The sequence below is a fragment of the Acipenser ruthenus genome, chromosome 10 (assembly GCF_902713425.1).
Source record: "Acipenser ruthenus chromosome 10, fAciRut3.2 maternal haplotype, whole genome shotgun sequence".
NCBI lineage: Eukaryota > Metazoa > Chordata > Actinopteri > Acipenseriformes > Acipenseridae > Acipenser > Acipenser ruthenus.
In genome coordinates this window covers 34,155,193-34,170,580 of record NC_081198.1, presented here as the reverse complement: position 1 = coordinate 34,170,580, position 15,388 = coordinate 34,155,193, and the positions used below count along the sequence as shown (strand labels likewise).

The following is a 15,388-nucleotide window of genomic DNA, read 5'->3' as shown; positions in this document are numbered from 1 at the left end:
TTGGGTTTTTACTGGAGCAATTTAGGTAAAGTACCTTGTTCAAGAGTACAGTAGCAGTGTCCCCCACATGGGATTGAACCCATGACCCTCTGATCAAGAGTCCAGAGCCCTAACCACTACTCCACACTGCTAATGTCATTGAGTAATGAGATTACTCAAACACTGTGAAGTCTGTGCTAAGGTGCTGTCACCTGAGTCCAGGAGCTGCTCTGCAATTCGAATTGCCTGCCATAGATATATGGAATGTAGGCTAGATCACCCAAATAGTCTTTATATTAATGACAGTTTTATAAAGGAAATTTATCTGAACTAACCAACTTTACAGGTATCTATGGGAGGCAACTAGAACTGAAGAGCAGCTTCTGAATCCAGATGAAGCATCTTAACACAGACTTGTCAAAGAAAAACCACAATATTTGAATAATTGCAATTAAAACCATTGAATGATTGCAAACATTGTATCCACAGCCAAGACAGGGGATGAATGTCACTGCTTATAAGCTGTAGGAAGTATGTCAGCACTGCAAGCACACTTAAAAAATAAGTTACCTCCTTATAAACATGTACCATAGTAAAAGCATAGCCAAGGGTTAATAACGAATAAAGCATAACTAAACATTGTAAAGCATTGAGAGGTATGGTAAAGCATATTAAAAAACATGACAAACTATGGTAAATGCATAGTAGGACTATGGGAAAACTGCAAGATTACTGTGCAAAATGACCATGCTAAACTCTTATAAGGAACCAGGCATCAAATTATGCAAAATTGTTTGGTGGTCAGATTCTAAACCAGGCCTGCTATACAGAGATGAAAGGCGTGTCAAGTAATTCAATAATCCTCTATCTACATCAGCAAGCACCACAATGAGAAAGCTCTGACTTTAGCCTCTTTATTTTCATATATAGATCAGACTCAGAGCAGGAAACAGATAAATTAGCTTTTAGTCTGCTCATTTCTGACATGTTGTCCATTACTAACTAAAAGGCCTCTTCAGTACCTTGCCTGGCCCCAGGGTAATCCCCGCTGTGCAGCCTTGAGTTTCAGTATCTATGCAATCTCTATCAGAAATAATTAGAGATGAAACCAACAATAAAAAACATTATTCTTTTGGAATTATATAATTTTAAAATGCAAAAACTGAATATAAGAGCAATCCTTTTTTTCTAAAGTGCTTGGATGGTATCTGTCATTATAAATTAATGTTAGCTAGCATTCCCTTCATATAGAACCAAGCCAAAATAGAGAAAAGCATAAAAGTATGTAGTTATGTCTTTTGTGTTTTAAATAGATATAACTAGACCCCCGACTTTCCATACTAATGGCAGATTATTTATTTTTTATATGTGGACATAATTCTGCATCTTGTATAGTTTGGTAAGATTGTTATAGAAACATGTAATAATATACTGTATAGGAACTAAGAAGAACCTGTTTAAAGAGTAAGTAGCAGGGTTCTGAAAAATATAGCGTTCTACATCCCCATGTGCTGCTACAGCTGTTTAAATAACATACCTGTCATTTTTCTTTTTGTTAACATTCTGACAACTTACACTTATAACTTTAAACTCTGTTTCAAAGCTCTTTTCAAAATGTCCGCTCTAGTGCACTGGGGTTTGAGATCTGTTCTCTAAATCACTGCAGGATCAGAGCTTTGTGGCAAATGTGCATATAGTTTTAGTTTACACCACATGTGTACGTGTGTTTCTACCTCACAAACTCAACATGTTTAAAACACAATTTCCAGGGCTTTAACAATCACTTTCTGCTTATTGCTTCTTTAGTATCCTCCTGAAAAAAACAGTGCTGGTTTGTGTTGCGATTTTCAATTCAGGGATTCCAAGAAATATAATGAACAAGGAGTCTGGTTAAATATACAATAAATTCCTCACCTCCAATCATTTCGACTGTCCCAGTTCATTTGAAAAGCAGATGATTGTTTATTTTTTCTGAATGGAGAAAAATGGGCAACAAATGCCATACACTACATCACAGGTTTTTCAATTTTACATAGATATCCTACTTAATTATTTAATGAATGACTGGTGCATTTAGGTACAGTAACACTGATAAAAAATATATATACTGCAGTACTTGGTTGAAGACTGTTACCTCAAGACGTAAATGCAGTAGTACTTAATAGGTAATACTTTATAAACTTGGGACAACAGCTTTGAACATGCCCACTGACTGTAGTATTGGGCTACAGTAGTAATATATTGGTAGTAACTTAGCAACATCAAACATATCTAAAATACATTATTATAATTTACTGCAGTTTATTGCACAGAAACTGCAGTGTAGGTATGTTTAGTAAGCACATATATTTTAAATTTTACAAAAAGGGTAACTCTAGCCCAAGCAAAATGTTATGATAACTGAAGGGTCAAATTTGTAAAAAATGAAGGTTAAATTGTTTCAACACACTGAAGACCTTTTCCCTGTCCATTACCACTATCAATTATATTTCTGCTTGTTTTTTCTTTCGGCTCCTTTCCCCGGCTGCCCGTCACAATGTACCACCAGCCACCCCATCAGTCTCACAGACTGTGTGACACAACGCTGGATCGATTGAGGAGGGTGATGCTCAGAATCACATGACCAGCGCCGGGATCACTAGAGTATAGAGCAGCTGCTGGGAGGTGGCGAGACCACACTATGGAGCATCCCAGCCGCTGCGCTCTGTGACTACGCAGCGCTCAGCCACATTCCACAGGGACAACACTCGAAACGCACAGGTAGGTGATCCAAACCGGTCCATACAGAGGCGAACTCGGGCAGTTACTACTGGGTCGTGACTGGAGATTTAAACAGAAGGCGGGCGCTGTGGCGTTTGCTTTGCATGGGCATGTTTTTTGGTCCAAAGCCTGGAAGCAGTTTCTTGAAAGAGGCAGTGTGTCTTTTTATGTGCAGGGAAATATGTGTTACTGGCCATACTGTCAGAAAAAAAATAAAATAAATTTAAAACGCGTGCATGGGCTATAGACATTGTGGCACCTTTGCTTACTGAGCGATGAAAAATTAGCAAGATTACAACTGTGTTTCACAAATCAACAACATGATGTATGTGTGTGTGATGCATGTGGAATTGTAATCAGGTGATCCATCTATTGCAGCGGGGGTGGCGTTGCATTGGATCGTGTGGTGTATTTCATGCCAGGCACCCGAACGCGTGGAAAATGTATTGGAATCTATGCATTTTTTAAAAAGATCTTCAGGGAAAGGTGTAGTCCTTTTTTTTCTTTGTTCATACAAATGGGAACATGCTTTTAATGAAACGGGTTGCTAGATATGTACAGCCTAGGGTTACCTCTTGGGTGAGTTATAAATTGATCAAAACTAGGTTACCAGTGCAGAGGGCATTACATATGTACCAATCTTCCAGCTGCTTGTAGGGCTTTTAATGCACAGAAAGAAACAATTAAGGTGCTATGCTACGTACATATTGGCGCATTGTGTGTAATATATATATATATATATATATATATATATATATATATATATATATATATATATATATATTATTAGAGTGGAATTAGTTTGGTCATGATTTACATACGTACTCGAATACATACCAGTGCCAAACGACTGAATATGCATTACTTACCGATTTTGTGCAGAGCCCTCGTGTGTTTTCCGCAGGAACAAAATGAAAAATATTCCTACATTTAAATGATAGAAATTCCTAAGAATTCTGCCCTTTTTGAGTGTTGTGGAAATTGTAGAACCCCCAACAGTGATTGTAAAACAACGGTAGTCAGAGTGATGCTATTGTACAAAGTTAATTACTTTTATGACAAAATTAATTATCTAAAAAGATCCATACTACTGATAACCAAGGAGTTATATCAAATGGAAATAAAACAAGATTGTTTAACCAGACTACGCACTGCTTCAGCATGTTGTGCTTATTAAAAATGTTACAGGACATTTTGTCGTAATGTCATTTGGTTTTGGCACTTCTACCAAACACTATAGCATTCCTGATCTACTTGTACACATGGCCAGTATACCAAAACTATTGCAATTACAGAACAGGTTAAAACATACACCTACAAAGGAATAACTGGTCCCAGACCAGGCCAACAAAAGCATGCCCAAATCAAGGCAAAGAGCTTGCTGTGGCTGCATGCAGACTCTAATCCCTCCATCCTTGTAAACCGCATAGGTCTTGTCACAGATTTGTCTTACCACATCATTCTTTACACCCCTGAAGGTGAACTACCGTGTTGCATTCTGTAGGATTTCCTCAATGGCATATGGCTATGAATATTCCTCTTGTGTATTTTTTTCTACATACAGTTCTGTTGAATATAGGCTGCTACTCGGGGTGTTAATAGAGCATTTAGTATAAACGATTAAACGTTATCAAAAATATGAATGGGAAATATAGATATTGGCCTTATTGTTTCTAACAACTATACAGTGTAAGATTATTTATTTAATATTCAGTATTTATTCATAGGCTATTCCATATACACAGTTTTATACACATTCATATTGTAGTCATTTATTTTAAAGCTTGATTGGAGTGCTTCTTGCTAAGGTTATGTGAGTGGGTGCCAACATTTCCACTGTGTTAGTTTCAATATTTGAACATGATTACTGCTATAATGTAAATGTTTAGAAATTAAACAAAATCTAACAGCTATATTTTGATAGGATTAGTCATTCCGTGTGTCGTTTGATGCATATCAGACAATTCACAGCAGATTTTTTCTGTGGGCTTTCCTTTGCTGTATTCCGTGTTGCCCATAAGGCAGGAATACGATTTCAACATAATCAGCTGATTAGACTTTTACTTGAAAGCACTCTCTTTTGGGCAGCCGACTCCCTCCTGCAACAATGCCGGTGTGCTGACTGAAATGAGTGGCTATTTTAAGAACAGAAAATATTGCGAGAGGGAGCAGGAGCTGGATGCACTATGATTCTCACACAAGAAATTTACTCTCTACTGGAGAACGTTCTGATTTTTCAACTTAATTTCACTGTATTAACATTGTATGCAGTAATGTTAATAAGTGGGTAATTCAATCACCAGCTGGATTCATATGGCGTTAAAGAGCGGTGATGTTAAGATCCGCCACAGTTCAGATCATTAAAACAGTCTTTACCTTGAGCCATGCTGTAAAGAGCTACTACCTGTAAGATTAGAGTTCAGGGTCTTTCCACTTTGCATGAATCTGCATTGTACAATTGCAAAGCAGTTTTGGGTTTAGTGTTCCTATAAATGTGACCATGCCCTGTGCAAAATGTGGTTTTCTACAAGAGATTTAAATGAACACAGTTCTCTCTGATACAGCCCTGCCAGGAGGCCAGACGACACCTGTCCGTGGGCCAGATTTGGCCCCCTGGCCACCGTTCGCCGACCATTGCAGTAGACCGATCGGTGGTTGGCTTCCAGGACGATTGCCAAATGATGTGTGACACAGTGCTCTCTAATTTCCCTGAGTGAAGTTGCAGTCCAGGATACATATGCCAGACACCCACTGTCATGCTTTTATCAGCTACATATTTGACTGCTCCAGAACTTTTATGCTTCACAGTTAATGATGTAATCTGACGCTTAGTCCAGATCCTTTAATTTATAATAGGACCCCCTCCCTTTCCTAATAAACTGGACACATTTTGTATCAGTGCTATCTGTTGGCAGTGTAACAAACTACAGATCATTTAATCCAATTATTTACTCTAACCAAACAGAAACTTGGACATTACTGGTTTAGGATAACAAATTATCCACACAAAATATGAACTGGCAGTATAATGCCACCTACTGGTTATTGTTTTATGCTAATAATTGTCTTTTACATACTACTCAATAATTTAAATCTACAATCAGTGTTTTAATACCTTTAACCTCTGAACACTCAATTTTGTATCAGAAACTTGAACTGGCTAGCTCATCATTTAGTTTTGTTAAATTCTCTAGTGCAGCAGTTTTCAAACTGGGGTATGTAAGCTCTCGTAAGGGGGTCTGCGAAAAAAATCCTGTAGTGGCGGACAATGCATTTCTTTTTACCATGTTGTAGTACTTTGCGACTTAGCAATTGAATCAACAATGATGAATCTCCTTTCAAATAAAACCACAGCCGTACTGGTGTACGTCCTTTCTGTGAGGTTAACGCTATAAACACCCAGCCGGCTGCTGACAGTGCGTTGAGCGCACACATAGCTTATTTACAAATTTAAATAGCAGGAGGTTGGTTACTGCAGTCTGTGGGCTAAAAAAAAAACAACAAAAAAAAAACAACTCATTTTATGATGTTGCTTCTTTTAAAATGTGTAGTATTTACTAGGTAAGTTTACTTTACTGGAATTTAAATGTTCAGTGTTAGTAGTTTAATTAGTTCCATGTTTTATCTATGTTTTTAAATAACAGTATTATTGAGTTATTATTATTATTTAGTCATTTAGCAGACGCTTTTATCCAAAGTGTGAACTATGCATCACAACTGCTGCTGCAGTCACTTACAGTAGGACCTCGGTTTTATGTCTCATCTGAAGGACGGAGCACAAGGAGGTTAAGTGACTTGCTCACGGCCACACACAGTGAGTCAGTGGCGGGGCTTGAACCTGGAACATCCTAGTAACAAGCTCCTTCCTTTATTGAGTTGAGCAGGCAGCTGGGCTGCCCTACTTTAGACAGTGAAAACACTCACTTGTTCTGCGCTGGAGCTGGAGCGACACAGCTGTTATCTTTACTTGCAATGCTTCTATGTGTTTTTTCATTATTAATTAATTTGTTGAAGAACTCCTTAGTCATGTGAGTGCATTACCCTGCGCCTCCACATCAGTAGTTATTAATAAAAGCAAAAGCACAATATTATTATTATTACGAAAATGGAATCGCAGGAATAATAATAATACAATCCCTAAATCCTGGGATTGGGAAAAGTGTTCGGAATTGGATTCCCTACTCCAGACCTATTGAGTGTGTTCAATCATACAGCAAGTGCCCATCAACAAGCTTTAATTGTCTTGCAACTGATTAACACAAACAGACTACTGCACTAAACACTTTAATTATGTAAGCTTTTTTGCTAAAAGTCATTTTTGACTGCCTGATATAAATATCCCCTTTCTACTTTTAAAAAATAGCTTTTGGAAATATTCATTTCAAACAATTATTCTGGCTGGATTTGATACCACACAAGACACACATAGCATTTTACATGGTCTCAGCTCAAGTGTTCAACAATAAAATTCAAGTTCAATAAAAAAAGAAGCCTATATTTGTAACTTTAAAAAATCTGTTTTCTCTCTACACTTCTGCATTTGTTGGAAGAAATGCATTTCTATTGTTGAGAATTGCTTTTTTATTTTGTTTTAAATTGGAACCTTAGTTTTGTTATTCAGAAGCATAACCTGGTTTTGGACTCTTAATTTGGACTTGTTTCATACTTATTGGAGTCTGGATTTTGAAATAATTTTACTTGGCATTTTTAGTTGGTGCATTTTCACCATGGTTAACTAATTGTATTTTATTTTGTTTGTTTTTAACCAGCAGTTTTCCATTTACAGTACTTAATCTAGTAATTAGAAAAGACTGTATTTTTTTCTGTTTTCCTGTTAATATTATACTATGACCCTGTCTCAGATGGGGGTACGCGGTAGACTAGATTATTTGAAAAGGGGTATGGGGCCTAAAAATTTTGAAAACCACTGCTCTAAAGGTATTTGCAAGCCCTCTTCCCACTCTGTCACTCAGCAAAGGCTGTGAAAGTCACTTGCACAGTCCAATGACACATTCCTTTGTGGTTCCACATGTGACTCTGTATATTGGTTCTGGGGAGACAGTTGCTGTATGAGGTACCTGAGCTCCCAGTCACCAAGGGAACAGCTTATCAGGGCAACGAAGGAGAAGAACATGCGGCATCTATCAGCCGCTTTAAATTGCTTAGTACGAAACAGACACTTTAGCTAGCATACATCACCTATGACTATGGCAGGCTGAATAGCTCCTGAACTCACAGTGAAAACACCTTAAAAATATTTTAAATAAAATGCTCGCCTTAGCAGAAGCAGCAACTGTTTGGGGCCGTATTTAGAAAAACCCTGCCCAACAGTAATGGTCAACAAAATTGTATTGTGTGGACAAGGCTTAATGTGAGCCACATATTTGAATCTTGGCTGCCCATGGTGGCCCTAGCATCTTATTGACATTTATGGCAGGTGTTTCTGTTTTTCTGCCTTTCTGTATGTGTGTTGTTTAGACAATATCCTGGATTTTGTAAATGACATTGTTTCCTTGCCAACAATGCTGTTTACGCATGCAGAGCGTGGCCTAGAAACTCTTAAATCATCCTGAGCCTGTGAAAATGTGGCAGGTGAAGACAAGAGGACTCAAGTTTGGCTTAGGAAGTATTCACACTGCATGCGTAGTGGAAATACTGCACTAGGGTGAAGGTAGAACATACAGTACAGCCCACTACAGCCAAAGACAATGTGAGCAGTGAGGGCCCTAATTAAAGATAGGCGAAATCAATTATCTACAGGTTTTGATAAAACTGTACAGCTATGGCCAAAGGTTTTGCATAACCCTATAGAATGAACTAATTTTGCTTCATAATGTCAAATGAAACCTGCTGAATAATGTTACTTTAACCTATTGAGTTGCATTCCGTTGTGTAGTTTTCCATATCTTGTACTGTACTACTATTATGGCTTCCAGTAGACTTTTGCAACATCGTTTTGTAGTTTCTTTGATTACATGATGTTAAATAAAAGATCTAAATTATGTTCACATATATATATTTTATTTCTTTATTTTAAATTATGTCTCAATCCTAAAATTCTAGGTGATGCAAATCTTTTAGCCATAGCTCTCTATATAAATTCTCCCAAATTAATGTACTTAAACACATTGTGAAAACATAAAAAAACCTAGTTTTTCTCCACAAGGGATTTGATTGGCATCCCTGACATCTGAGTCATTGACAGTAAAGTTGTGCCAAGTGCGTTTTTGTCTTGTTAGTCACGTGGACATTCCACAGCTGTCACTAAGCAAGCACGGCAACCACGAGGAAATGCAATACCTCAGCCCCTCTTCTCTTGTTTTGAGTAGAGAGAGGGTTTCTCTTTCTCAATTCTGTCGAGGAGGTGGTGCTCCAAGTGTGAAGCTAAGTCTTTATTTCTGTGAACAAGGAGATGTGACTTGAGGATACGTGGAAAGGGTAAGATATTTGACAAGTGTGAAATTACTTAATATAGAATGCAGGCTGCTTGTCACATGTTTGATAACATGGTTGTCCCGTGCAGAAGTCAGCGACTGCTGGGAATTGACTAGGAATGCTAGATTTAATCATAGGGTAGGGGATAAAATTACTTGAATTGCCAAACTTTGAACAGGACTGAAAGTTTGTTTGTTTTTATAGTATTGTGTCTGAGGAACTTCACAAAGTACTGTACTACAGGTAAGCTGCCACCTGCTTTTACCAGTTATTAAAGTATTTTCTCTGTGGAAGTGAAATGGCAGAGGCATCTTTAATAAGTCTAAAGCAGCAACAAATGTTCAGTCCCAATGAAAAAAAAAGGTAGGTTAAATTAAAATTTAGCAGTTGGTTATAATGTAAAAAAAAGACAAATGTTTATATGAGGCTGTGTGGTCCAGTGGTTAAGAAAAGGGCTTGTAACCAAGGTCCCTGGTTCAAATCCCAGCTCACTCACTGACTCATTGTGTGACCCTGAGCAAGTAACTTAACTCTGTCTTTTGGGTGAGATGTTGTTGTAAGTGACTCTGCAGCTGATGCATAGTTCACATAGCCTAGTCTCTGTAAGCCGCCTTGGATAAAGGCATCTGTTAAATAAACAAATAATAATAATAATAATATGCAATATTTCTGGAGTGTTTTTGTTTTGTGAGCAATTTATTCAATTAATTAGCAAAATGCACTGGCTACTACCACACAACACCCCCATTTAGACGTACATCACTTACATTTTTACTTTGACGTGCTGTGGTTGTAGGTCACTACACTGTTAGCTTTTAATTTGTGAAGAACCAATGTATGACACTGACAATTAAATTTGTATTAATGTGGTGGTGAAATAAAAATAAAAAACAAAACATCCATTTCAATAAAGTAGGCCTATTATTTTGAAGCTCAGAGACAAAAACAGCAGCGGATCCAAATACAAAAGCAGTGAAACAAGGCAATGAAAAACAACACCTCTAACATGGCAGGGGTGTCTCCTAGTGTACTTTCATTTGTACACCTGTTAAGGAAGCATTCTGTGTTCATCACCCCTATCCTACGTCTGAGGCTTTCATCTGGCATGGAGTAGCAATTAAGCGAGTTGGAGGAATGTCCCTGTGCACATGATATTTTTTTTGTACAACATGTTCTGCTGTTATGGATCATGCCGATAATGCTGAAGTCACTCAATGCCCACCTAAAATGTGTTGCAACTTTGAAAAAAAGGATGCAGTCCGTAGGATAGTTTACAAGCCTTTCATGCTTCTGCAAGCTCAGGTCACAAAATGGAATGGGTTTAGGGGATCTTAGTCCACATCACAATTGCACCACACATTTGCATGTAAGTCCTGTGTTTTTTTAAAGGCACACTATTTATATGTCATGATAAGCTGATAAACCTCCTGGCCTCCTGATATATGTATATGTACAGCTTTGGATCTCTGAATTAAACTTTTAAATTGATATTTAGATTAACTAGATCTGCTAAATAAAGTATAAAAGGGGTCCACTAGCAGTTTAGCACGTAGTAGAATCCTAAAGTCAGCTAAACTGCAGACGCTGAATATTTTTTTATTACAGCACTTCCTGTAACCTGTCGCTCATGACTTTCAAGCCTGACTGTAGCCAGTGCCATTGTCCTTCACCTTTTATGAGAATTAAATTCAAAATTAAATTCACTTATAATCGTTTGCCAACAGGATGCACTGTAACATGGAAAGGTTAAAGCAAAATAGAATTAAATTCCTCTGTGCAAAGTTCTCCTCTGGTGAGTGAGCCAAATATGCGCGATGAAGGTTTTTAATAAATACGTCTCAGTGTCCATGGTAGGACTGGTATCCATGTCCAGTAAGATGTTTAGTACACTTTACAAAGAAGTACTCTTTTAGATGTTTGTCAGTAGCTTATTGTGAGAAAGTAGTTCAGTAGGCCTCAAGTAACGTACCAGTTGTACAGTCTTTAAACATTTAATCAAAAGGCTTAGTGTCTGGTCTTTGGAAGATTTCCCAGCAATTACAGTACAGAGCTCCCCTTACCTTTACATGTAGATTAAGTTTTCTTCTGATGAGGTTTAGCAAATTTTGTCATGTTGGTGAAAAAAAATGTAAAAGATGTGTTTCTTTCTTGTTCAAAGTGTTGTAACCAAGGCTTTAAAGCCCCCTTCCTTTAATCAGTATAACAGCATTTTTTTGCTGTTTCTCTTAACCCTTTCAAGTCCTGAATTATTTTCTGTGCGCTGAAGAAGGAAGTCTTTTATTGAGTATACATGAGAACTTGACATGTATTTATACACTACCTCAGACTGGGACCTAGGAGTCCCGTGAGGTTCCAATGTGATTTCTGATGGCATTTGTTAACATACAGCACTAAGGTCCTGCCAGGATTGAAAGGGTTAATGTTCTCCAAAATCTGTTCTCACTCAGGTAAGGGTCATTTATCCTGTCTCAATGATGTGGGTTTGATCAAATACTTGGTTTCCTTTCCCCTATTTTAATTAAGTTTAATTACGTGGCACGTAACCCCCCAGTCTCCTATTGGACAAATCTGTTGTCTACAGGAAGAGAAAGGAATAAAAACATTTTGGTAGCTATGTGGCCTCAGATGACTCTTTGAAACAAGGTTATTGCTGATAATACAAATATTCAATAATCATTTTTCAGTACAACTTATCAAGACTAAACAGATTATCAATAATATCACGATAATTAGTTCCAATCATACTGTAACACAGGGCATTAACTTCTGTGGCAGGAAAAAGGGGCTTAATCTGAGTCAAAGGGAAAATCAAGTCATAAACACACCACAAAATAGCATTTTGTTTTTTGTAATGTGCATAAACAGATTGATTTGCTGTGCTCACCACGCAGTCATGCCTTTTACAGCTGAGCCACTTGGGCATCCACGAGGAAGCCAACTATATTGAAGACATGACAAGCCCATTTGCAGGACAACTTTCTCCACGTATTTTAAACAGATGCCAACAAAATCGTGTTGACATCTATTTAAATCTATTTTAAATAGATTGTGTTGTTTTCAGCCTGTAAACATTCTAAAGGCATATTCCAGGGATTGTGGTTTCCATTGAAGTAGACATGGCATAATCTCGCTCTCTTTCTGCCCTCTCCAGGTTATGCCACCCCACAGGTTTACTGGAAACCCAACAGTGAAAGAGAAGGGTTGATCCCTCCCTCCCCCCACCCTGCACTTCCTGTGGTTTTCTCTGTCCAAGCATGGCAGCTAGCGGCGACGGGAGCGAAGTGTTCATCAACCTGCATCAGGTAGGAGAGTGAGATCTGAGCATCCCCACCTGAGAACATCAGACACAGAGGCATTTCTGAACTGAAACTGGGTCTCTGGCTTTAATGTGGAACAACAAGTAGATCTTGCTAATTGACTAGTTGGTGCCAACTATTACCCAATGATTTCCAATGACAATGTTGCGGCCCTAGTATTGTCCTGTACCAAGTGGGTACATTTTGAAATTTTGACATCACAATGGTATAACCCAGGAGTGATTGGGGGATGACAGACATCTCTCCATCATCATTCTGATGGAACATAGTTATCTAATAAACATCCAATGGAAAGAATACCTTGAACCTTTGAACAACATCACCCAAAGTGTCTTTATATTAGTAAGAACCTGAACCATCTAGTGTAATGCAGTGTGTTTCCAAAAAAAAAAAACGAACAAAAAATGCAGTTAGTGGTAGATCACTTTGGCTGACCAAGCCTATGTTACATGTATCTAAGGTAGGCAACTGGAACTGAAAAGCAGCTCCTGAACTCCGGTTGCAGATTGGATGGAACCGGTAGCAGGCCCACTTTGATACTGCAATGAGATTTACGGATAGGTTTCATGATTCTGGTGGAAATGTGACCTAACAGCTATTATATAATAAATGCAGTTATTTTAGTGCCTATTAAACATGTTGGTCACGCTTGGCTGCCGTGCCTTCTTGTGCTGAATGCTGTCTCAACAGGCACACTCAGACCATTGGAATGAGCTGCCCAAGGGTAATCAATGGTCCCTTTGTGTTCTGTCCCAGGCAATCCACAAGCTTACTGTTGATTCTGAGCAACAAGGATTCTTAAGATATTTTTGCAACCCAGCAGTTGGATTACAATAAGTTACACTTAATTAATAACACTGCAGAACCTGTAGGGCAACCCAGAACATATATATTAGCTTTTATTTACAATTACAGTCTCCAACCCAAACATCTTTCTAATATCCATGTATGCACGTACAGTTGAAGCATTAAATCTCTGAACCTTAAACGCATGGATCAGTTCATTTCTGCCTCCTTTTTTTCCCATTACTAGTTATTTGGGGAAAGGATCTTACTTTTACCTTTTGGTGATATGGTCTCATGGTAGTTACTAGATACTGTTTAGCCAGGTTGCAAATTTTCAGTCCTTGCATATATGTTTGTAAATATGGTATAAACACTTAATAGGTGCTTAGTAGATTATTATAATCATTATAAGTTATCTCTGCATTTGAATCAGTAGCAACTAGACTAAATACCTAAATCCAATTCCAAACATATCATTTCTTACCAGACTGGTTACATAAATGCCAACGGGAGTATGTAAAAGGGAGTATGTAAACTGCTGACTTTCAGTTAAAGAAATGAGTTCTAGCGAGAAGTCAATATAGTTACGGTAGTCTATGTACGAAACAGTTGAAACCAAAAAGCAAACTGTAGATATCGAGGTTAGAATTATTTTTAAAAATATATTAACTTTTTTTGGCTTTTTAAATGTTTTCTTTACATACAGTGTAATTTATATAAGGAATTATACCACATATTATCAATGGTAGTAACACCACTTGTTGGTCAAACACATTGCTAAGTGTTTAAAACAGGTTGTATTTGTACTCATTTAATATTGTTCAAGTAAGCACTTTGCAATCCATATCAAAATGATTTATCATACAGAAGTGGTGCTTGAGTCTTAATTTGTTAATGCAATTAGTAATTCACCATAATATGGGGAAAGTCATAATAATAAGAGCTTAATAATAATATTAATTCACTGAATTATCTAAAGCACGTTGCACTAAGAGCACCTTTAATTACCCTACTGTGACCCTAGGTGCATTTATACCTGATCATTAATAAGGTTAATAAAGGACAAGCTAGAGATGAAACAATTACAATATGTATACTATTACATCCCTTAGTTAAGTTTAAGCTCAGCACGGTTCAAAGCCACACCACCTGCAACAACACCTGCAACACCTGTGCAAGCCTCCCTGCAGACAATTGTGTTGTGATGTGCTGGTTGAGTCAGTTACTGCGGAAGATGGATTGGGTCTGGTGTTTTTTTAATATGCAGGGAAAAGAGAAAGGCTGTTTTATATTTATGTAATATTACATGTCAAAGAAAGCTCTTGAAAATCAGTTGATTAATATTAATGTGCCTTTTATGGTTAAATTCTGTAAAACTACATTTTAATAGAAATCCCACCAGCAGCAAATAACAGAACCAGCTCATCGCAAGGCAGTTATCAGCAGGGAATTCTGCACAGGTGTTGAAACTGAGACTAATAATCCAATTAGTCTCACGCTATCTTTTATACTGTTTTCACCCTGGTACTTTAGAGCAGATTGTACACTGAAGCAAGACTCGCAACCTGTTTGGTTCACACTTACGTTAATGCGTCTGAGTGTGATTGACTAATTCACCACCTGCGGTAGTTTCGAGTCTGCATTAATTACTGCCAGGGTAGTTCTAAACAAACTAACCCATGTAAAAAATGATGCGACTTTTTTGATTGTGGCTGGGTCATGCAAGTGTGCAGATAAGCACTGCTGAGTCAATTCCAGCTTTAGTGTCTCTAAGAGTGTGAAAGAATAATCCACTTTTCACCTCTTACCATTCTATTGTTAAATATACACTATACTGTAGACCCTAAAAAGGTCTAATATTTACTGTTTGCATTAAAATCCCTTTTTAAACTTCCATTGATTTAGGCTGCTTTCTGACTTAATGTGAAGAATGAAGATAATGAAATGATTCTAAACAGATCTTAGGCATTACATTGAATGTGACTCATGATAATGGTCTTTGCATGACGTAGTTCACTAGGCAACTGCACTTTACGCAGCCACCCAGTATAATTATAATTATAAATTACCCATATGTATTATCTAGAGCTGGGGTGAACTTAGTTTTTTGT

At 37.6% G+C, this 15,388-nt stretch overlaps 1 protein-coding gene across 5 annotated transcripts in view; it reads left to right on the top strand.

Moving 5' to 3' along the window:
• Positions 1–2,595: 2,595 nt before the first annotated feature.
• Positions 2,596–15,388, top strand: part of LOC117405082 (anion exchange protein 3-like) — a 78,975-nt gene continuing 66,182 nt past the window's right edge. The window contains exons 1-2 of one of the 5 annotated variants that reach the window (XM_034007862.3): positions 2,596–2,739; positions 12,326–12,476. In XM_034007862.3, coding sequence (XP_033863753.2) covers positions 12,429–12,476 — 48 coding nt within the window. In that variant the 5' untranslated portion in view covers positions 2,596–2,739; positions 12,326–12,428. Of the gene's footprint in view, positions 2,740–9,075; positions 9,178–12,325; positions 12,477–15,388 lie in introns of those variants that run through there. The other 4 variants (XM_034007829.3, XM_034007851.3, XM_034007871.3 and 1 more) reach the window with 4 other exon arrangements.